The sequence below is a fragment of the Talaromyces amestolkiae genome, assembly GCF_001896365.1.
Source record: "Talaromyces amestolkiae strain CIB chromosome Unknown scaffold14.1, whole genome shotgun sequence".
Taxonomy (NCBI): domain Eukaryota; kingdom Fungi; phylum Ascomycota; class Eurotiomycetes; order Eurotiales; family Trichocomaceae; genus Talaromyces; species Talaromyces amestolkiae.
The window spans coordinates 625,756-641,328 of NW_024468050.1; the positions used below are offsets into that span (position 1 = coordinate 625,756).

The window sequence follows — 15,573 nt, forward strand, 5'->3', positions numbered from 1 at the left end:
AATGCAGGAAGCGAGAAGAAAAGGACCACCAGTCACACATCGCCTTTTATCACCCGAGAGTATGGAAAGAACATCCCATCATCGATCGATCGGCGTATGCTGTGTTCAGAACAGAGAGATGAGCGAGCGCCCATGCGTGCACAAGTAATCTCGATGTAACTAATCATCTATTGTCCCCCACGCAAAGCCAACACCAAATGCAGCGTCGCACCTCCCTCGAGGTTGTATTCGGCGGCAGTCTTGTCGTCGGCCCTGCACCCATCAAATCGTTAGCCTTGATACCTTCGCCCTCTTCCCACTGTCACTGTAACCAGTGCTCAAGAACGTACATCTGCTTTCCGCCAAAAATCAAACGCTGCTGCACAGGCGGAATACCCTCTTTCTCTTCGACGCGCTCTTTTATCCTCGACACCTGTGAACGGTTAGCCTTGTTGTGCTTCGGTGGTGGTGGTTGTGGCGACGGCGTACTTTGTAGTCTGACTCGATGTCGAGCTCGATCTCTTTGCCGGTGAGGGTTCGGACTCTGTTTTGAGAAGTATTTTAGCTGCACGGCATCGATGACGCGGGATGGATTCCCCGCAGTGAGGTCGTGGGAAGAAACGCGCGGGCGAGGAGGAAGAAGAGGAAAAGCTTACTTGATCAACATTTTAACGATTGCTAGGATGTGTGCTAAGACAGGAAGAATGTAACGACAGAGGTAGCGTGAGTCTGGCGTGTGGTGGTGTTGATGTTGATGCGCAAGAGAAAGAGTGAGGGACCAATCTTAGAGTGGGGTCCGCCGATTGGTAGATCCGATTTATCTCCGGATGACTCTGACTCTTTGTCTCAGTTCTCTAATATCCACAACATTTGTTGTTCTCTTCTTGTAAATATTTGTACATAAACAATTACAAAGATAGCTCAGCATGGCAGCGGTCGTATTCGAAGATCTCTCAGGGACAGCGACCCCTGTCTCTGAAAGTGACAATCCCTATCAACCATTGATAGACTCTGCGAACGATGATCCAGTGCGTGAGCCTCTTCCAGACATTTAATTTTGAATTTATGGCGGGGKCATGGTTGACAAATTCTACAAGGCAGAAATACAAGCTCGCTACACAACCCACCGCTCAACCAGAAATGGGCTCCAAAAGTCCAAAATCCTAGATCCATCATTCTCCGAATGGATGATTGATCCCATTCTCGCAAAGCTGGATGGTCCGAACAAGGACCCGGCGTTCGAGGATGAGAGGAACTGTATCGTGTTCTGGGGTCGGCCGCCGCAACATATCCGTGATATGATTGGGGAGATTCAAGAGGAGCTGCGTAGCGTAGCGCCTGGTATGGCTAACTCAGTAGATCCTAATATTTACCTGTCTGACTCGGTATAGATCTATGGTTCATGCCTCTTCAAAATCTGCATATCACTGTGCTAGAAGTAGTCTTCTCCCTCACCGAGTCAGAAGTCAACAAAATAGTCTCGACTTTGCTTCAAGACGGCGCAGCAGAGAAAATCGCAAACACGACCCTGCAATTCCGGCCTCGTCTCGTCAAGCCCATGATCAGTTATGATGCCGCTGCCATGGCGCTTAGTTTTGTGCCTGCCGCCGGGGAAGGCGAAGGCAAGACTGTGGATGATGATAAATTCACATACCATCATTTGCGCAGACATGTATATGACAAAGTCCTCGCAGCGGGCGTGAAGCCTGCGTCCAGATATGCGGTTCCCTCGGCGCATCTGACTATAGCACGGTTCATAAATCAGAATGGTTTCGTCTCAGACGGCTCATTCGATCGTGAGAAGGCGAAGGAAGTGATCGATAAGATTGAGAAGATCAATGAACTATTGCAAACTAAGTATTGGCCGACGGAAGCAGGTGTGCCGGAGGGAGGTGAATGGACGATTGGTCAAGAAAAGGGGCTTGATTTTCGAAAGGGGACATTGTGGTATGGTGGTGGAGAGACTATTGTGCTTGGAAAGGGGCACTGATTCGGCGCCGCTTGTTGATTCGAGAGAAAAAAAAAAATATATGGTATAGATTCATCAAGATCTGCTTTTACAAATAGAATTTACACTTACAGACACTTATACGCATTTGTGATTCCATGGTATTATACTTCTCTTCAATAGCAGCCTAGTTCCTTTCCAACGACCATCTACTAAGGTATAACAAGAGTGAACGTGAGATTGGCAATCTGATTTATTGTGTTAAATAGTGATCTGTAAAGACTGGACTCAAAGTGTATGCCTTATTCGGACATGAGTAGGGTGTGAAAGCAATTTGGTTAAACCCATGAGAATCCGCAATCATCAATTTGAAAAGTATCAACCGTTCGTATCGTAACTCAGCTCGTCAACCGGTGTGCTTCTAGCAGCGTTGTATGAATCGTTCACTCAGTAAACTTGTCGAGGTTTCGGACTTCGGCACTAAGGCGATCCATCTTGGCCGCCATCATACGAATCGAGAACAAGAGACTACTAATCTGCATTTTAAAGTTCCAGTTCTCTTCCTTCAGAGCCGTAATCGTGGACTCCTGCTCGTCTAGCTTGTCTTTCAATGACTGGTTTTCCTTTGCGTACGTCTCGAGGCGAGCATGGACATCTTCAACACTGGCTTTGCATGACGCCTGCTCCCAAATGCACTTCTTGGTCTTCGCGGCAAGGCGGTCAACCTGCTTTCCCAATTCTTGGTTATGTAGCCCTTTGAATTCATTACCATTTTGGGTAAGCATCTGAAGGAGGGTTTCATAGACCTTGGTAGTCTCCTCTGAAGTAATTTCTTTCTCTCGAAGCAATTCGATCGCCGACTTGATGTGCAAATCAAGATTCTCGATCAAGGACGTGAACTTGTCGGTTGTGTCGTTCAGTGACACCCAGCTCAGTGCTTCTTCAACACCCACCAAAGAATCGTGATCCTGGTCCTGGCGGTCATACAATGTCTGAATGTCTGTGTTGACGCTACGATGGCGACGAACTGCCGTCTCTTCGGCGGCCTTGGTCTCACGCTTGATTTCGGTATAAACGTCAGTCACCCGGGCCCGAAGGAGTTTGAAGGTCTCTTCAATCTGTTCAGCGAAGTAGTTCTGTTGATCCTTGAGAAATTCAGACTTCTCCTTCAGATGCTGGATGGCCTTGGCGTGCTCCTCGATCTGGGCTTCAACACCCTTCTCCCCATTGCAATTATTCTCGGAAAGGTCAAACGGCATGAATGGATCTTTCCATTCGATGACTGACGTGCTGTCAGAGGGTGCATCGCTGCTAGAGAGACCATCCTCTGGAAGCTTTTCAAATAACAGACATTAGTATCATGATACGAAATAGCAAATAAGGAAATAACATACCGGATAGATGGTAAGAACCATTGTGTTGATGATCAAGATAGTTTCTGTGTGATCTGTGATCGTTGATATGAGTCGTGTCCGTTCGACTGTGTAAGCCTTGTGCTGGGTTGAGTGATGCCGAAGGTGGTACTTTCAACAACGAGGAAGAGGAAGCCAGTGGTCATTATATAGTACATTGACAAGAACACTGCTTCTATCTTTTCCCGGAAAGCCACGCTCAATACAAAATATTTGTCCATAGTCGTGGCATGTTGTAAACCTTGCCCGGATGATGTTCTGATAGTAGAAAAATGCGTTCTACTTTGCTTGTCGCTCGAGCCAACTTCCAGACAAACCAATTGTTTCAGGATATCCGAGACTGTCATTCAAAGTGCTTGTCAAACCTGACTCAAAACAACATCAATACGCGGAAAAGCCTCTAACGAGTACCTACGGACACTCTTTGTCCACACGTCAGAGAGAGGTACAATGCTCAGATCAATGATATGGCCATACATTTCGCAGATTGTCCCTACCTTGCCTGCAAGAAGTCAAGTGGGTCTAGTCATTGAGAGATCAACTTCCAGTCGTCTGACTCGAGACTTTGAAGATGGTGGCCATCTTGGTCAAGCATTTGAAGGGCCCCGGGTACCGGTAAGTCAGGGCCCGTGCGAGGAATGCCCTAATTCGATGTCCAATCGGTCGTGACATAAGTTTCTACATACTTGTAGAACAGGAAATTTCCGAAAGAGAATGTATTCATACAGCTTGATCTTCGTTGAATTGTGGCTTTTCTCTCACGCTGATCTGGTCACTTCTTGTTGAGCAGCAACTTTGCGATAATAAATGGCCAGAGTACACTGAAGCCATTTTTCATTAAGAAGACGACGAAAACTAAGTTTCTGACGGATCTTCGATACCGAAATCCTGAAGATCATCAATTGGTCCTGTTCTGTGCAGCAAAACACTCCGGATAAAAAAGACAAGCTCTGAGAAAGATTGCGATTTATCGTATGGTATTCCGAGATAAAATGACTCTCTTTCGGCCAGTACTCTAATTTCCTCCATACAACGAAACTTATACTCTAGGAACAGTGTTCGTTGTTGTAACGTGCAAGTTGGCGAAGTAGATGCTCTTTGCAGGAATTCCAGGACATAGAACGATACTCGTATCCTCCAGTTGACTCTGTACATGATCGAGCCGCGAAACAAAGAATCGACCATCATCGGCGGAGTTGATTCTTCTTCAAGGCTCCCTTCGCCCTGTTTAGCAGGTGCTGGAGATTCAACTTCATTCTCAATAATAAAGCTCTTATGGCTAAGAGGATAAGTTGCTTTCTCGACGTTATCCATGTCTTGCAAGATCGATTCTGAGTTGGACAGCAGCTCGGCATCAGTGCCCTCATTAAGTAATTTTCGAATGCGACTGCATAGGAGCGCACAGTGGTATGTGAATATACATGTCCGAAGGGGTATATGTTCGGACGAATTGCAATGATCAGCAATTTCGTGAAGCAGTGTAATCGACTCGGTTATATAGCGTTCCTCGCCGGTTCTAATGGATTGTATTTGCTGAAATTATAAGTCAGTAAATCGCACATGCAAGTAAACATAGGAGGCACGAGACTAACAAAACTGTTGAAGAAGAGTAAATATAGATATCTTCCATCCTCAGTGGCATAGTTCTCAGAACCACGCAGCCGAAATAAGTTGATCAGACCTTGGCTGTGAACATGCCAACCCGCATTCATTGGGTCAACGAGAAACTGGGTTGTGTCAGTAATAATTTGCTCATGTGACTTTACACTTCGTGTGGAATATTCTCACCTCATACAGACCAAGTAACCAGACAGTGAGCAGAGTAGTATTGGTTCTGCATTTCTGAGAGTCGCGAAGAGTAGAATTAACCGCTGTGAGGGCATCTCGATATGCTTTTATGCGATGAGCTAAAGCGTTCTTTGACGGATTTGTTCTTGCTAGAAAGGTACATCCCACGGCATCAAAGGCCTTGTAAAGGGGAGATTCATGTTCGTTCTGTGAAACTATATTCGAGATAGCGTGAAGCATGGTCAACGGCATATCGGCGGACATTCTCAATCCAGCCAAAGCCAGTGGTATGAAATGATTATTCCAATCCTCTGATAACGGGTTGTTTATAGTAGTCTTTTTTCGAAGATACAACAGCCCTTTGGAGAATGACTCAGAACGTTCTTGCTTTTGGAAGGATTCTTCATCGTCTTGCTGTCTCTGCGTCTTTCGGCGATCTTTGGTTTGATTGTCTGGAAATGAGATCAAGGTTTCTGTTCGGAAGAGCACATCACTGTCCTTCCGATAGCCTGGACATGACCATCCTTTTCGTAAGCATTGACTGCACTCTGGATATTTAAGATCACACTAGGTAAATTAGCATACAAGTACATATTTTGGGAAATTAGGTTACAAATTTTCGCACCTTGATACGTCTTTTCCGACATGCGTTACAGTCACGACTCGGTCGACCGGTATTGGGCATTTCTACTAGTATTCAACGTTGTCAAGGGCTTGGGTCCGTATTCACCCCGTTGATATTCAAATTAGAGCCGATGCGTAATACAACATTGATCTCGAATCACCACATTTCAAATATTCGATCCGTAATATTTTCCAGACGTGAAAGGATGTCCGAGTTAGTGAATTTAGATGACATCAAGCACAAGTTGCAGCTGAGTGAAGACAAGCACTTTGGACGTCTTCCCGTCGCCGCCGCTTTACCTCTTCAGGTCCGCGGTTTAAACCTATATTTGAGCCCACTATAAGCACCACTGCACCAAAGAAGGTCCAAGGAATTTCCACAAGAAGCAAACCTGGCGATGTCTTGGGCATTTTGTGAAGGCTATTAAGATGGCGATGGTCATTCCGACACCAATGGAGATCAAGATCAGTGACAATTCATCTTGAAACTTGGTCTGTAAGCTTAGGGCAAGGAGGATTAAAGTAGATTTCTCCACTAGCAAAATTTCAGGACATTCAGAGTGTGAGAAAACTCACTCAATTATCTGTGATAAAAATTTATGTTCTATATTAAGTTTCAGCCACCTCTCGTATTGTCGACTATGGATAATGCTTGTGGTTATATGTGGAAGTTTTGTGTTTCTATCTTCAGCTGTCTGGTCGGATGGATGACATTATTGAGGAAACAGATCGGCCCCAAGCCAAATGAAGATCTTCTCATGTTAAAAGTTAAATTCGGCTGCTTAATACCAGTGCTTCAATAGGGGCCCACGAACTTTTCCAAGCGTGTTGTTGACGATTCATCGCACTCCCCTATCACATTTTCAATCACAACATCAACATTCGCGGGATACAGAAAGCGACGATAGGCCGGGTTCCTCTCAAATTGGAATACGTGTTCCCGGCAATGTTTGAGTATAGACATCCTGTCAGCGGCAAAAACCACCGGGCATCGGTGGATACCGGTCAACTAGTATTATCATCACATGCTTTGAAGGAGTTGCTCAAGCCACCATCTGAGCGGGCTCCAGATTGGTTGGAGACGCTAAAGAAAATGCGCATAGGGGACGGCAAAGTTCAAGGTTTAATCGAAGATTATTTCAAGCCTGTGGAAGATGCGGAGGAAAATGCAACAACCAAGGGTTAATGATGAGAGCACAGTAGTAGTAAGAATCGCGGTGTCGAAATGGCAAGGCACGTTACTCTAAAACCAGACTGTATTCTTTTCCAAATTGACTGGACATGAGAGTTACTTTATCATAGAATCTATGGCTTTCTGCAATCATTTTGACCTAACGAGATTGAATCAACATACCTCTTCTCACACCAGTTAGATTAATTTCAGATCATCATCGGAGTCGTGGCTCCCAATGTCTCTTTTCAAGCTCACTAGATAAACCTATGGATGTCAGTTTTTCTTCAGAGATAAGACTTCCCTTTTCTCCTTTATAAGTGGACTAAAAGTCAGTTTTATATCGAAGCTATGGCATCCGATTTATTCTCGATTTGACTGGAATGATGGCCAAATTTTCATCAAGGCAATGGCTTCGGGTATCCTTCTCAAACTGAGTAGACTAGGTAATAGTCAGATGTTTGTTGAGTTTAAATAGTTTTTCATGAGCTTTTTGTACTAACTGAATTGCTGATACGTTTCCGCCATGAAAGCTTTAACTCTCAATTTCTCTCTTTATCTTGATTGGAACTAATAGTCAATTGATTTATCATTGAAGCCATGCCTTCTGACAATCAACTTAAATGACTCACTGGAATAAATAGTGAGTTCCTTCGACAATAGGCAGAAATCACATTATCGTTGAGTCTTAAAGAAGCTCTGAAAACTGATGTTTTTGAAATTCATTCTGTTGAGTGGCGTTAAACAACGTAAATATGGCTGTATTGCGCTAGGCGCTGTCACTGCTCATCGGCAGGACTGAGGATTGGATCCCAGCCGGAAAGGGACTGAATTTTCGTAGTAAGTACAAGCAATAAGATATATAGTCTTTCTTACCTTCAATGTTGAATGCTTATAGGGGATTTTTATTAAGTACTACAACCACGCAACTCGGTGTATAAATCGACACATCAAAAGGCAACTAAATTGCTATCCGCAATACATATATCATAATCAACCTTCGAACTCTATATCGATCTTCTATTTTTCCTGCGAGCTCAAGTTATCATTACATCAACTAGATAAAATTAGATCTGGAATTACAGCTTGGTACCTGCTTCTTTAACCTCACCAATCTTTACGTTAAGCGAATTACGTTTTTAAAATGCCTTTATCATAGTACTATGCAAGGGAACTCGAAGCCGAAGAACACAAAGGCGTTGTAATCGTACGACGGGAGAAACGCTTCATCGATAGAAGGCAGGAAATCAGAGTATGAAGAGAAACACGATGTGGAAGCCGAGGAAGTGACGGAGAGCGGCACAAAAGCAAAGGTGAAAGAGCTTTCCAATATCTAGCAAAGCATTACCCATTCACGAAGATTATACCATAGAAATGACAACGCCTTGGTCCAAGGACTCCTGATGGAGCTCAACTACCAGTGTTCATCCATTTCCAGGACATGACAAACCATATTCCTGGCTGAAAGCTTAGGTTGAGCTCGGAGAGGGGGTTGCTGTGGCAGAGAATGTGGGTGGTGCGACAAGCCTCCGAGAGCGTATTCAACTCCATTGAAGAAGGAAGCTGGAGTGTACGGTTATTGCACTGCTAAATGTGGGTGATGTATCAAACATTACGGTGACTATACGCTTCATTCATTCTTTGCAATTTTGGAAAGGAGGACGAGAACCGCCTAAGAAGCCAATAGTGAAATAGATGCAGAACAGAATGAAAGTTTGAAGTTGAACGGGCAATGGGTGCCAAGACCTGTCTCTGAAATGGGCTTAGCTTATGTAGACATAATCTAACCGTATAAGGCATAAAAATTATCACGTGAAAGGTCTTGGCCCTCTCGTCTGATTAGGGCTAGCTTCCGTTCGGGTAGGGCATTAGCCCCCGGAAGGACACACAATTCAGCCAATTTCTGCTATCCTGCGTTTGAACGACACCACCTCGACAACATCAACCCCGACCATCACGAAGCTGCGCTCTGGTCAATACCGCCAAAATGGTAAGACTTCATGCTGTTTTCTCTCAATGTTCTTGGATGTCTTGTTTTTGGGAAAGAAATGGAAACGGGCCACATGATTTGGATGAGATGAACACACGATAACCCTGCGATACGGCAACCGGAGAACGAGGAAGGAAATGAACGAACGACAGCAACCTGGAATTCTGCCTCTCTTCCGAATACTGCGAAGCAATCGAACCTCCTACGATTGATTATTTGTTGAGTCTTTGGATTTGGAGATTTCACTACGGTGAAATAGCGGCACATTGAAGGTGTATGCATCTCGCAAAATCGGTCAACAAGGCCGTTCGCACAAATCAGAAGGATTTCGCTACGCCTACGCAATCAAGCTCATAACGAACAAGTATCGCACATCAAGACAGCCCGTGGAACATCTCATCATCTCTTGTGGCCCGTTTGATCGGGGATGAACTTCGGAAGGGCATTGGTTGCACACCACCCATACTGAACATATGCTGATCGGTCTCTCCTCAGGTCAACATTCCGAAAACCAGAAGGACTTATTGCAAGGTGGGTTGATTACCTCAATCATTAATTTAATAATTTCTTTATGTTTATAACATTTGATTTTTCAGGGTCGTGATTGCCGAAAGCACACTCAGCACAAGGTCACCCAGTACAAGGCCGGAAAGGTTAGAAATCCGCGAAAGATCATTGTCGTCAGAGCCGAACAAACCACTGACTTTTGTATAGGCTTCCCTTTTCGCCCAGGGTAAGCGTCGTTACGACCGGAAGCAGAGCGGTTACGGTGGTCAGACCAAGCCTGTCTTCCACAAGAAGGCCAAAACCACCAAGAAGGTCGTTCTCCGTTTGGAGTGCACTCAGTGCAAGACCAAGGCTCAGTTGGCTTTGAAGCGATGCAAGCACTTCGAGTTGGGGTACGTTCATATCATTCAAGAATTTCAAAGTTCATGATGGGCCACATTAGGAGAACCGTGCTAACCGTCCTTCTACAGTGGTGACAAGAAGACCAAGGGTGCCGCTCTCGTTTTCTAAGCGCGGAATTCAAAACGACAATGCACGAAGCACGGAGTGGGTTTTACTTGGTGTTTGGGTCTTTTTCCGATTCAAAGTCAATCTTATTTATTCTTTTTCCATTGTCACACCTTTCCGCTCGGAAGAAGAATCAAAATGAAGAATAAGGGGCTATGATTACACATATGTTGTCCTCGTCATGCAATCAACGTTATGGCAACGAATGAATCAAAAACGATTGTAATTTCTTCTTTGTTCGCTGGCCTTGCAAAGATCAAGGCAGGAGGGAAGAGGAAGCAGGGAATTGTCTTATAGGCAACAATAAAATTCCAGAACTTGATCAACATCCGTACCGTAGGCATATCGAAACTGCGTACTATATGAATCAGCTAGTTTGCGTAGAGACTAACTACTGCCAATGAGCCCCTCAAATTCTCTCATGCTCTAAGGCTTAATTCATAGTATGCACGATGTACTGCATTTTTCGAACAACGCTCTGTCGAATCCTCCTTTGTGCGAAAATACAGCCTTAACAGACGTGTTGCCAAAACCTGACTTGCCATATTCGAATGGAGCGAGATATTTGCACAGAATCACCACAGCCCCGAAGATTACTCAGCAAGTAAAGTACCAGAGAATAGAAACATACGTGGGGAATACTTGAGCGTTCCCTGGAATGCGGGCGGGAAGCACGTGCACGACCCATGGCTCAGAGATGGAATTTCTATCAGACCCGAACCGGACCTTTAATACGAAGAGAAGAAGGTGGAAAAAGGAGGATGTCGCTGTAGCTGAGGCTCATATGCCTCATGATAGAGTCTCGCTAATGCAATTAGAGTGGCTGTAAGGCTAGGATCCACCGGTTTGGGGCAACATTGTCGTGTAGAGACCTGGCCGTCACCGTCCTTTGTGCCCGATATCTGCAGTAACGCTAGGTTTCCATGCCTATCAAGTCGGTGTGTGAACCGAGTCCCAGAGAGAAAGACTGACCAGTCACCGATCCATGAGCGAACACACGATGGCAAATAATGGAGAAGAAGAAGAGTCTCACGAATCACGGCATTTCTCGTTGCTTGCCGGGTCACTAGATATGTCGATTGCGTGGCTGAGCCTCAGACTAGTAAGGCATACTCCTCGCATCAAACGATAAGGCTACGTTTCAATTGCTTCTAGAAAAGTTTCGAGACTCAGCAAAGAGAGGTTAACCGAATTTAACATTTAAGCAAGGTGTTGCCCCGCTGTTGTTCAAACGTAGTAGACCAAGTGGCCGAAGACAAAGGAAAGTCTTCCAGTGCGGCTGACCCTCTGTATACTTGCCCGACGTCATCGTCAGGAAGAGCGACCACAGTGGTGATCCTGTGACCTCACGTGCCTGCCTTATTCAGTTTCACTAATCGCTTTCTTCCAACCTCTCCTTCCCTCCGTCCACACTCTTCCGCCATCGCCATCATCAGACCCGGGACTGCAAACTTGTCGCGTCCCTCGTTTCGTCATATGCAAGCAACCCTTCCATCCAACAGGCTCCCAGCTTATTGATCATTCTGACTCACTGCTCAGCCATCGCCATCATCATCCGGCTTGCCGTTGACCCCACCATCGTCTGGCCCACTCCTTTCCTGCAACGCGGGACATTCTGCTCTAGTGTGTGCCTCTGTGACCACTGACGGTCGACCTTGCTTTTTTCTTCTCTGTACCTTGCCCCTCGCCTTGTCTTACGTGAACATCCATCATACCTTAATTTTCTGCCTGATTCCTTTTCTGTCTCTGGTTGGAATTAGAAATAAAAATCTTCAAACCTCGCTGTCATTTGGAAGTGAGAAAGATCAACAAGTTTCGCAATAGCAAAATCCCAACAAACACCAGCCGATAGCGCTCGTCCCGCGCCTGTGCTGATTGTTCAGCTTCGGGAGAGATTTCCGCAGCTCTCCAACGTTGCTTCAGTTGCCCGTCTGAACATCTTTTAGGTGAACACCCGGTGTCAGATAAAGATGTCATACGCATACAGAGAACGAGATCGCGAATGGGATGAATACTCGCGGCCGTCTGAGCATCGTGGCTCGTACACGGTCAAGCGTTACGTCATTCCCTCTGACGATGGTCGTGATCGTGAACGAGATTTTTTCCGTCGCGAGGATTCCGGCACGGCTGACCGGGAGTTGGTGATTCGACGTAGAACAGAGCCTCATGAGACCGATTATGAAGTTCGCCGCGAGTATCGCGAGCATGAACGTGAGTGATATGTCATGCCTAACCCCTGCAACACTGCCATCATACGTTGAACATACGACCTACATATTGTGAGATCATGATGAACTGTTGGCTAACATCGTGAATAGCACGTTCGATATATGAGCCTGATTATCAGGTTGTTCATCGTTCCGAAGTCGAGCGAGACCCTAGGGATGTTGAGTACTATTATCAAAGACGTGTTCGCGAATACGACGACGACAGGGATCGCATAAGACGGGAGATCAGCCCTCACGACTCAGTTTCTCAGGTCAGCACTCGACGACGCCGTGACCGAGACCGTGATCGTGACTATAGTAGCGACGATAGCATGGTCTACATTCGCAAAGAGACCCGCGAATATGATGACGAACCTCATCATCATAAGCGCCACCTGGCTGAAGGTGCGCTTCTCGCAGTGGGAGCTGCAGAGCTTCTACGACACCGCAGCAAGAGTCAGGGCCGCGAAGTCACAGGAGGGGTAGGCCGCGTTGGCAGGGATGTCGGCGCCGCTGCTTTGGGTGCGATTGCTGCCAATGCTGTCGATCATTACCGGAGCAAAAGCCGCAGACGCTCATCGTCTGTGGATGATGACGATCGCCGCCATCGTCGCCATCACCGTCACAGCCGCAGCCGCTCTTCATCTCATTCGAGGGCCAAGACTCTCGCAGGCATTGGTCTTGGTGCTGCTGCTCTGGCAGGTGCTGTCGCTCTAGCTCGAAACAAGTCCCAAGATGACAGACGAAGTCGTTCGCGCCACCGCCAGAGATCGCAATCTCGTGGCGGCAATGCCGCGAGTAGATCAAAGAGTCGAAACAGACATATGGCAGCGGCAGGTCTTGCAGGTGCCGCTGCTGCGGGKCTGATTGAGAGGGCTCGCAGTAAGTCACGTTCGAGATCCAAGAGTCGTATAAGGCAAGGTCTTCCTATCGTTGCTGCTGGACTGGGTAGTGCAGCAGCTGCCGGCCTTTATGAAAACTTCAAAGCAAAGCGTGATCAGAGCGCAAAGGGCGAAAGACGCAGCTCCCGTACGCGTTCTACGAGTCGAAGTCGAGGTCCCATTCTACCAGATCCCGCAAGAGAATCGGCCGGCCTCATTGAGTACGGCCACGATCCAGTATATGGCAATATTCCCGCGGCAGATTACTACGGCCGCCCAAACAGCCAGCAAGGTTACTACAATGATGCAGTTGTTCCTGCCGTTGGTAACAGAGACGGCCGCGACCGTGGATACAGCACCTCTAGCTCAGGATCTGACCGTAGTCATCGTCGCCGACATCGTCGACGCGAGAAGAAAGAACGAAGCAGCAGTCGGATCCGTGACTTAGCGGAAGCCGGTCTTGCAGCAGCAGGGTTGGGTTATGCAGCCTCCAAGATTTCAGGCAACAAAAAGGACAAGAGCCGTCACAGCCGTGAACGGGAAAGCCGACGTAAGTTGAATGGGATTTAATGTCCTAGAAAGTGAAGGGCTAACGTCTGCAGGCCATGATCATGAAAATGACTCTTACGAAGAACCGTACGACCCAGCTCCTTACATGCCGACACCCCCGCCTGGAGCTCCGGTGCCGCCAACGGAAAGCTATTATCCATACACAAATAGCTTCCCTCCACCCCCAGGATCTACACCCAATCCCCCACCTGCGTCGTATCATCCGAGAGAATATCCTCCTCCCCCGGCTCCTGGAGCTGTTCCTCCACCAATGCACGGATATCCACCTCCACCTGGGGCGCCTCCCGGCAATGAACCTTACGCCCCACAACCACGTAGAGCTGATGAGAATGTGAGTGCCCCTTTTCTTGACTCTCATCACAAAGCAGATGGTGGGTTGCAATAAGTCAAATCTGCATGTTCGAGCATGATTGATAGTAGCTGATACGTTGTTACAGGTGTAAGAGGATCGTCTGCGCAACCTTCTCGAACAGACTTGTCTCGTGGCGGCCCTGAAGGAAACTCAAGACGGCGATCCGTTAGTCAACCAGAACCGCCATCGCACTCAAAGTCTGTTTCTTTTGACCTAGATGGCAACGCCAAACCCGATAAGGAGAAGTCACGTACACATGACACCGCCGCCTATGGAGAAGGGTATGAAACGGATGATAGTGATTCTACAATTGATGGAAATGATCGAAGCCACCATCATCATCGTCACCATCGTCACCCTCCTCCTCCCTTTCGAGACCACTCGTCTAACTTATACGAACCTACGCCTAATACTGATAGTCATCACCATCATCAACACCATCAAACTACAAAGCCCAATCCTGTTCCTACTCAATCTGCAACAAGAGACTCTTCTGATTCTGAAGCGACAATTGACCTGCCTGATCGATTCGATGCTCAAGGCCGCAAGCTGCCAGAAGAGGGAGATGATCCTCTTGCAGACTCGGTCGACCATCTGTTGCAGAACATCTTTTCAGCTGGACGCCAACAGCACTCAGCGAACAGGGTGTGGTGATTTATCTTCCGATGTTTTGTGATCTGATTTCCCCTGAGCTGCAATTCTCTATATTGCTATTCCAATATCTTTTTTGATTGATTTACGGCCGCACTAATGATGTATGCGTTACGGAGCTTATGATGATTTACGAATCCGCAATGATGTATGTTATGATAATTGATGCTGTGTTTATGCTTTTTAATTCTACTTGCTCTTTTTTCATAGATGAACTACGACTGATTCAAATTTTATTTCCATATCTCATTTTTCTGCAGAGAATTTATCTCCGTATCCGATTGGCTTCAATCGCTCATGGGGGTTATACCCAGATTGGCGATGACAATGTTCCGATTGCAGCACAGTACATAAGTATCCTTGGATGTATGCAAGTACTATTGTAAAGTCCGATATGATATAATACAGTCAATGCTGTGCATGCAATGACTGACGGATGCTCAAAGAGGACTAGCGTCGAGGCGAATGGCGCACAGTCGGGCAGACTCCGGCTGAGTGTGGGAGATCAGATCCAGCTAGCCACTGGCTTCCGATCGTCGTGATGCCTCTGAGCGACAGACAGCTGGCACCATCTCGCAGGTCTAAAACTGATTATATGCACATGTCTGCTGATTCAAGTGCTTGCTGCATTAACATTATCCCCAGGTCTCTGATCGATATATTAACTATAATATATATTGCTTTTATCAATACTCCGTACTCTAAAAGATTAATCGTGTTTGTCTGGTAGACCCACTGACTAAGCCGAGTAGCGCTTAGAGTCAGCCCACGGTTCAGCTTGTTTACTTTCCCTCGGCCTGACCAAACCAAAACAATAACACAATAACAACAGCAACATAACGAACCACACCGCTAGGTCTGTCCCTAGTAACGCCGCTGTGTTGTTGCTGTGGGAGGACAAGCTCGAGTCTATAGCGCTGCGAGGATACAAGTACGTTGAGGTGCGAGGCCAAGACTAGTCTCTCACTGGCGAACTACTGGTAACT

The 15,573-nt window shown here is 46.5% G+C and overlaps 5 protein-coding genes across 5 annotated transcripts; 3 read left to right on the top strand and 2 right to left on the bottom strand.

Moving 5' to 3' along the window:
* Positions 1–167: 167 nt before the first annotated feature.
* Positions 168–646, bottom strand: BHQ10_007175 (uncharacterized protein; the record flags this gene model as incomplete). Its single annotated transcript, XM_040879842.1, has 4 exons — positions 168–252; positions 330–412; positions 469–523; positions 636–646. 4 exons carry the CDS (start codon positions 644–646, stop codon positions 168–170), a joined length of 234 nt encoding a protein of 77 aa, XP_040735679.1.
* Positions 647–1,166: 520 nt separating this feature from the next.
* BHQ10_007176 (uncharacterized protein) lies at positions 1,167–1,969 on the top strand (the record flags this gene model as incomplete). Its single annotated transcript, XM_040879843.1, has 2 exons — positions 1,167–1,320; positions 1,371–1,969. The coding sequence occupies 2 exons, from the start codon at positions 1,167–1,169 to the stop codon at positions 1,967–1,969; spliced, it is 753 nt and encodes a 250-aa protein (XP_040735680.1).
* Positions 1,970–2,370: 401 nt separating this feature from the next.
* BHQ10_007177 (uncharacterized protein) lies at positions 2,371–3,342 on the bottom strand (the record flags this gene model as incomplete). The annotated part of the gene is made up of 2 exons (XM_040879844.1): positions 2,371–3,261; positions 3,322–3,342. The coding sequence occupies 2 exons, from the start codon at positions 3,340–3,342 to the stop codon at positions 2,371–2,373; spliced, it is 912 nt and encodes a 303-aa protein (XP_040735681.1).
* A 5,567-nt stretch (positions 3,343–8,909) lies between these two features.
* BHQ10_007178 (uncharacterized protein) lies at positions 8,910–9,929 on the top strand (the record flags this gene model as incomplete). Its single annotated transcript, XM_040879845.1, has 5 exons — positions 8,910–8,912; positions 9,408–9,443; positions 9,509–9,565; positions 9,627–9,811; positions 9,890–9,929. The coding sequence occupies 5 exons, from the start codon at positions 8,910–8,912 to the stop codon at positions 9,927–9,929; spliced, it is 321 nt and encodes a 106-aa protein (XP_040735682.1).
* A 1,967-nt stretch (positions 9,930–11,896) lies between these two features.
* Positions 11,897–14,612, top strand: BHQ10_007179 (uncharacterized protein; the record flags this gene model as incomplete). Its single annotated transcript, XM_040879846.1, has 5 exons — positions 11,897–12,137; positions 12,245–13,564; positions 13,617–13,955; positions 14,022–14,101; positions 14,154–14,612. 5 exons carry the CDS (start codon positions 11,897–11,899, stop codon positions 14,610–14,612), a joined length of 2,439 nt encoding a protein of 812 aa, XP_040735683.1.
* Positions 14,613–15,573: the final 961 nt, after the last annotated feature.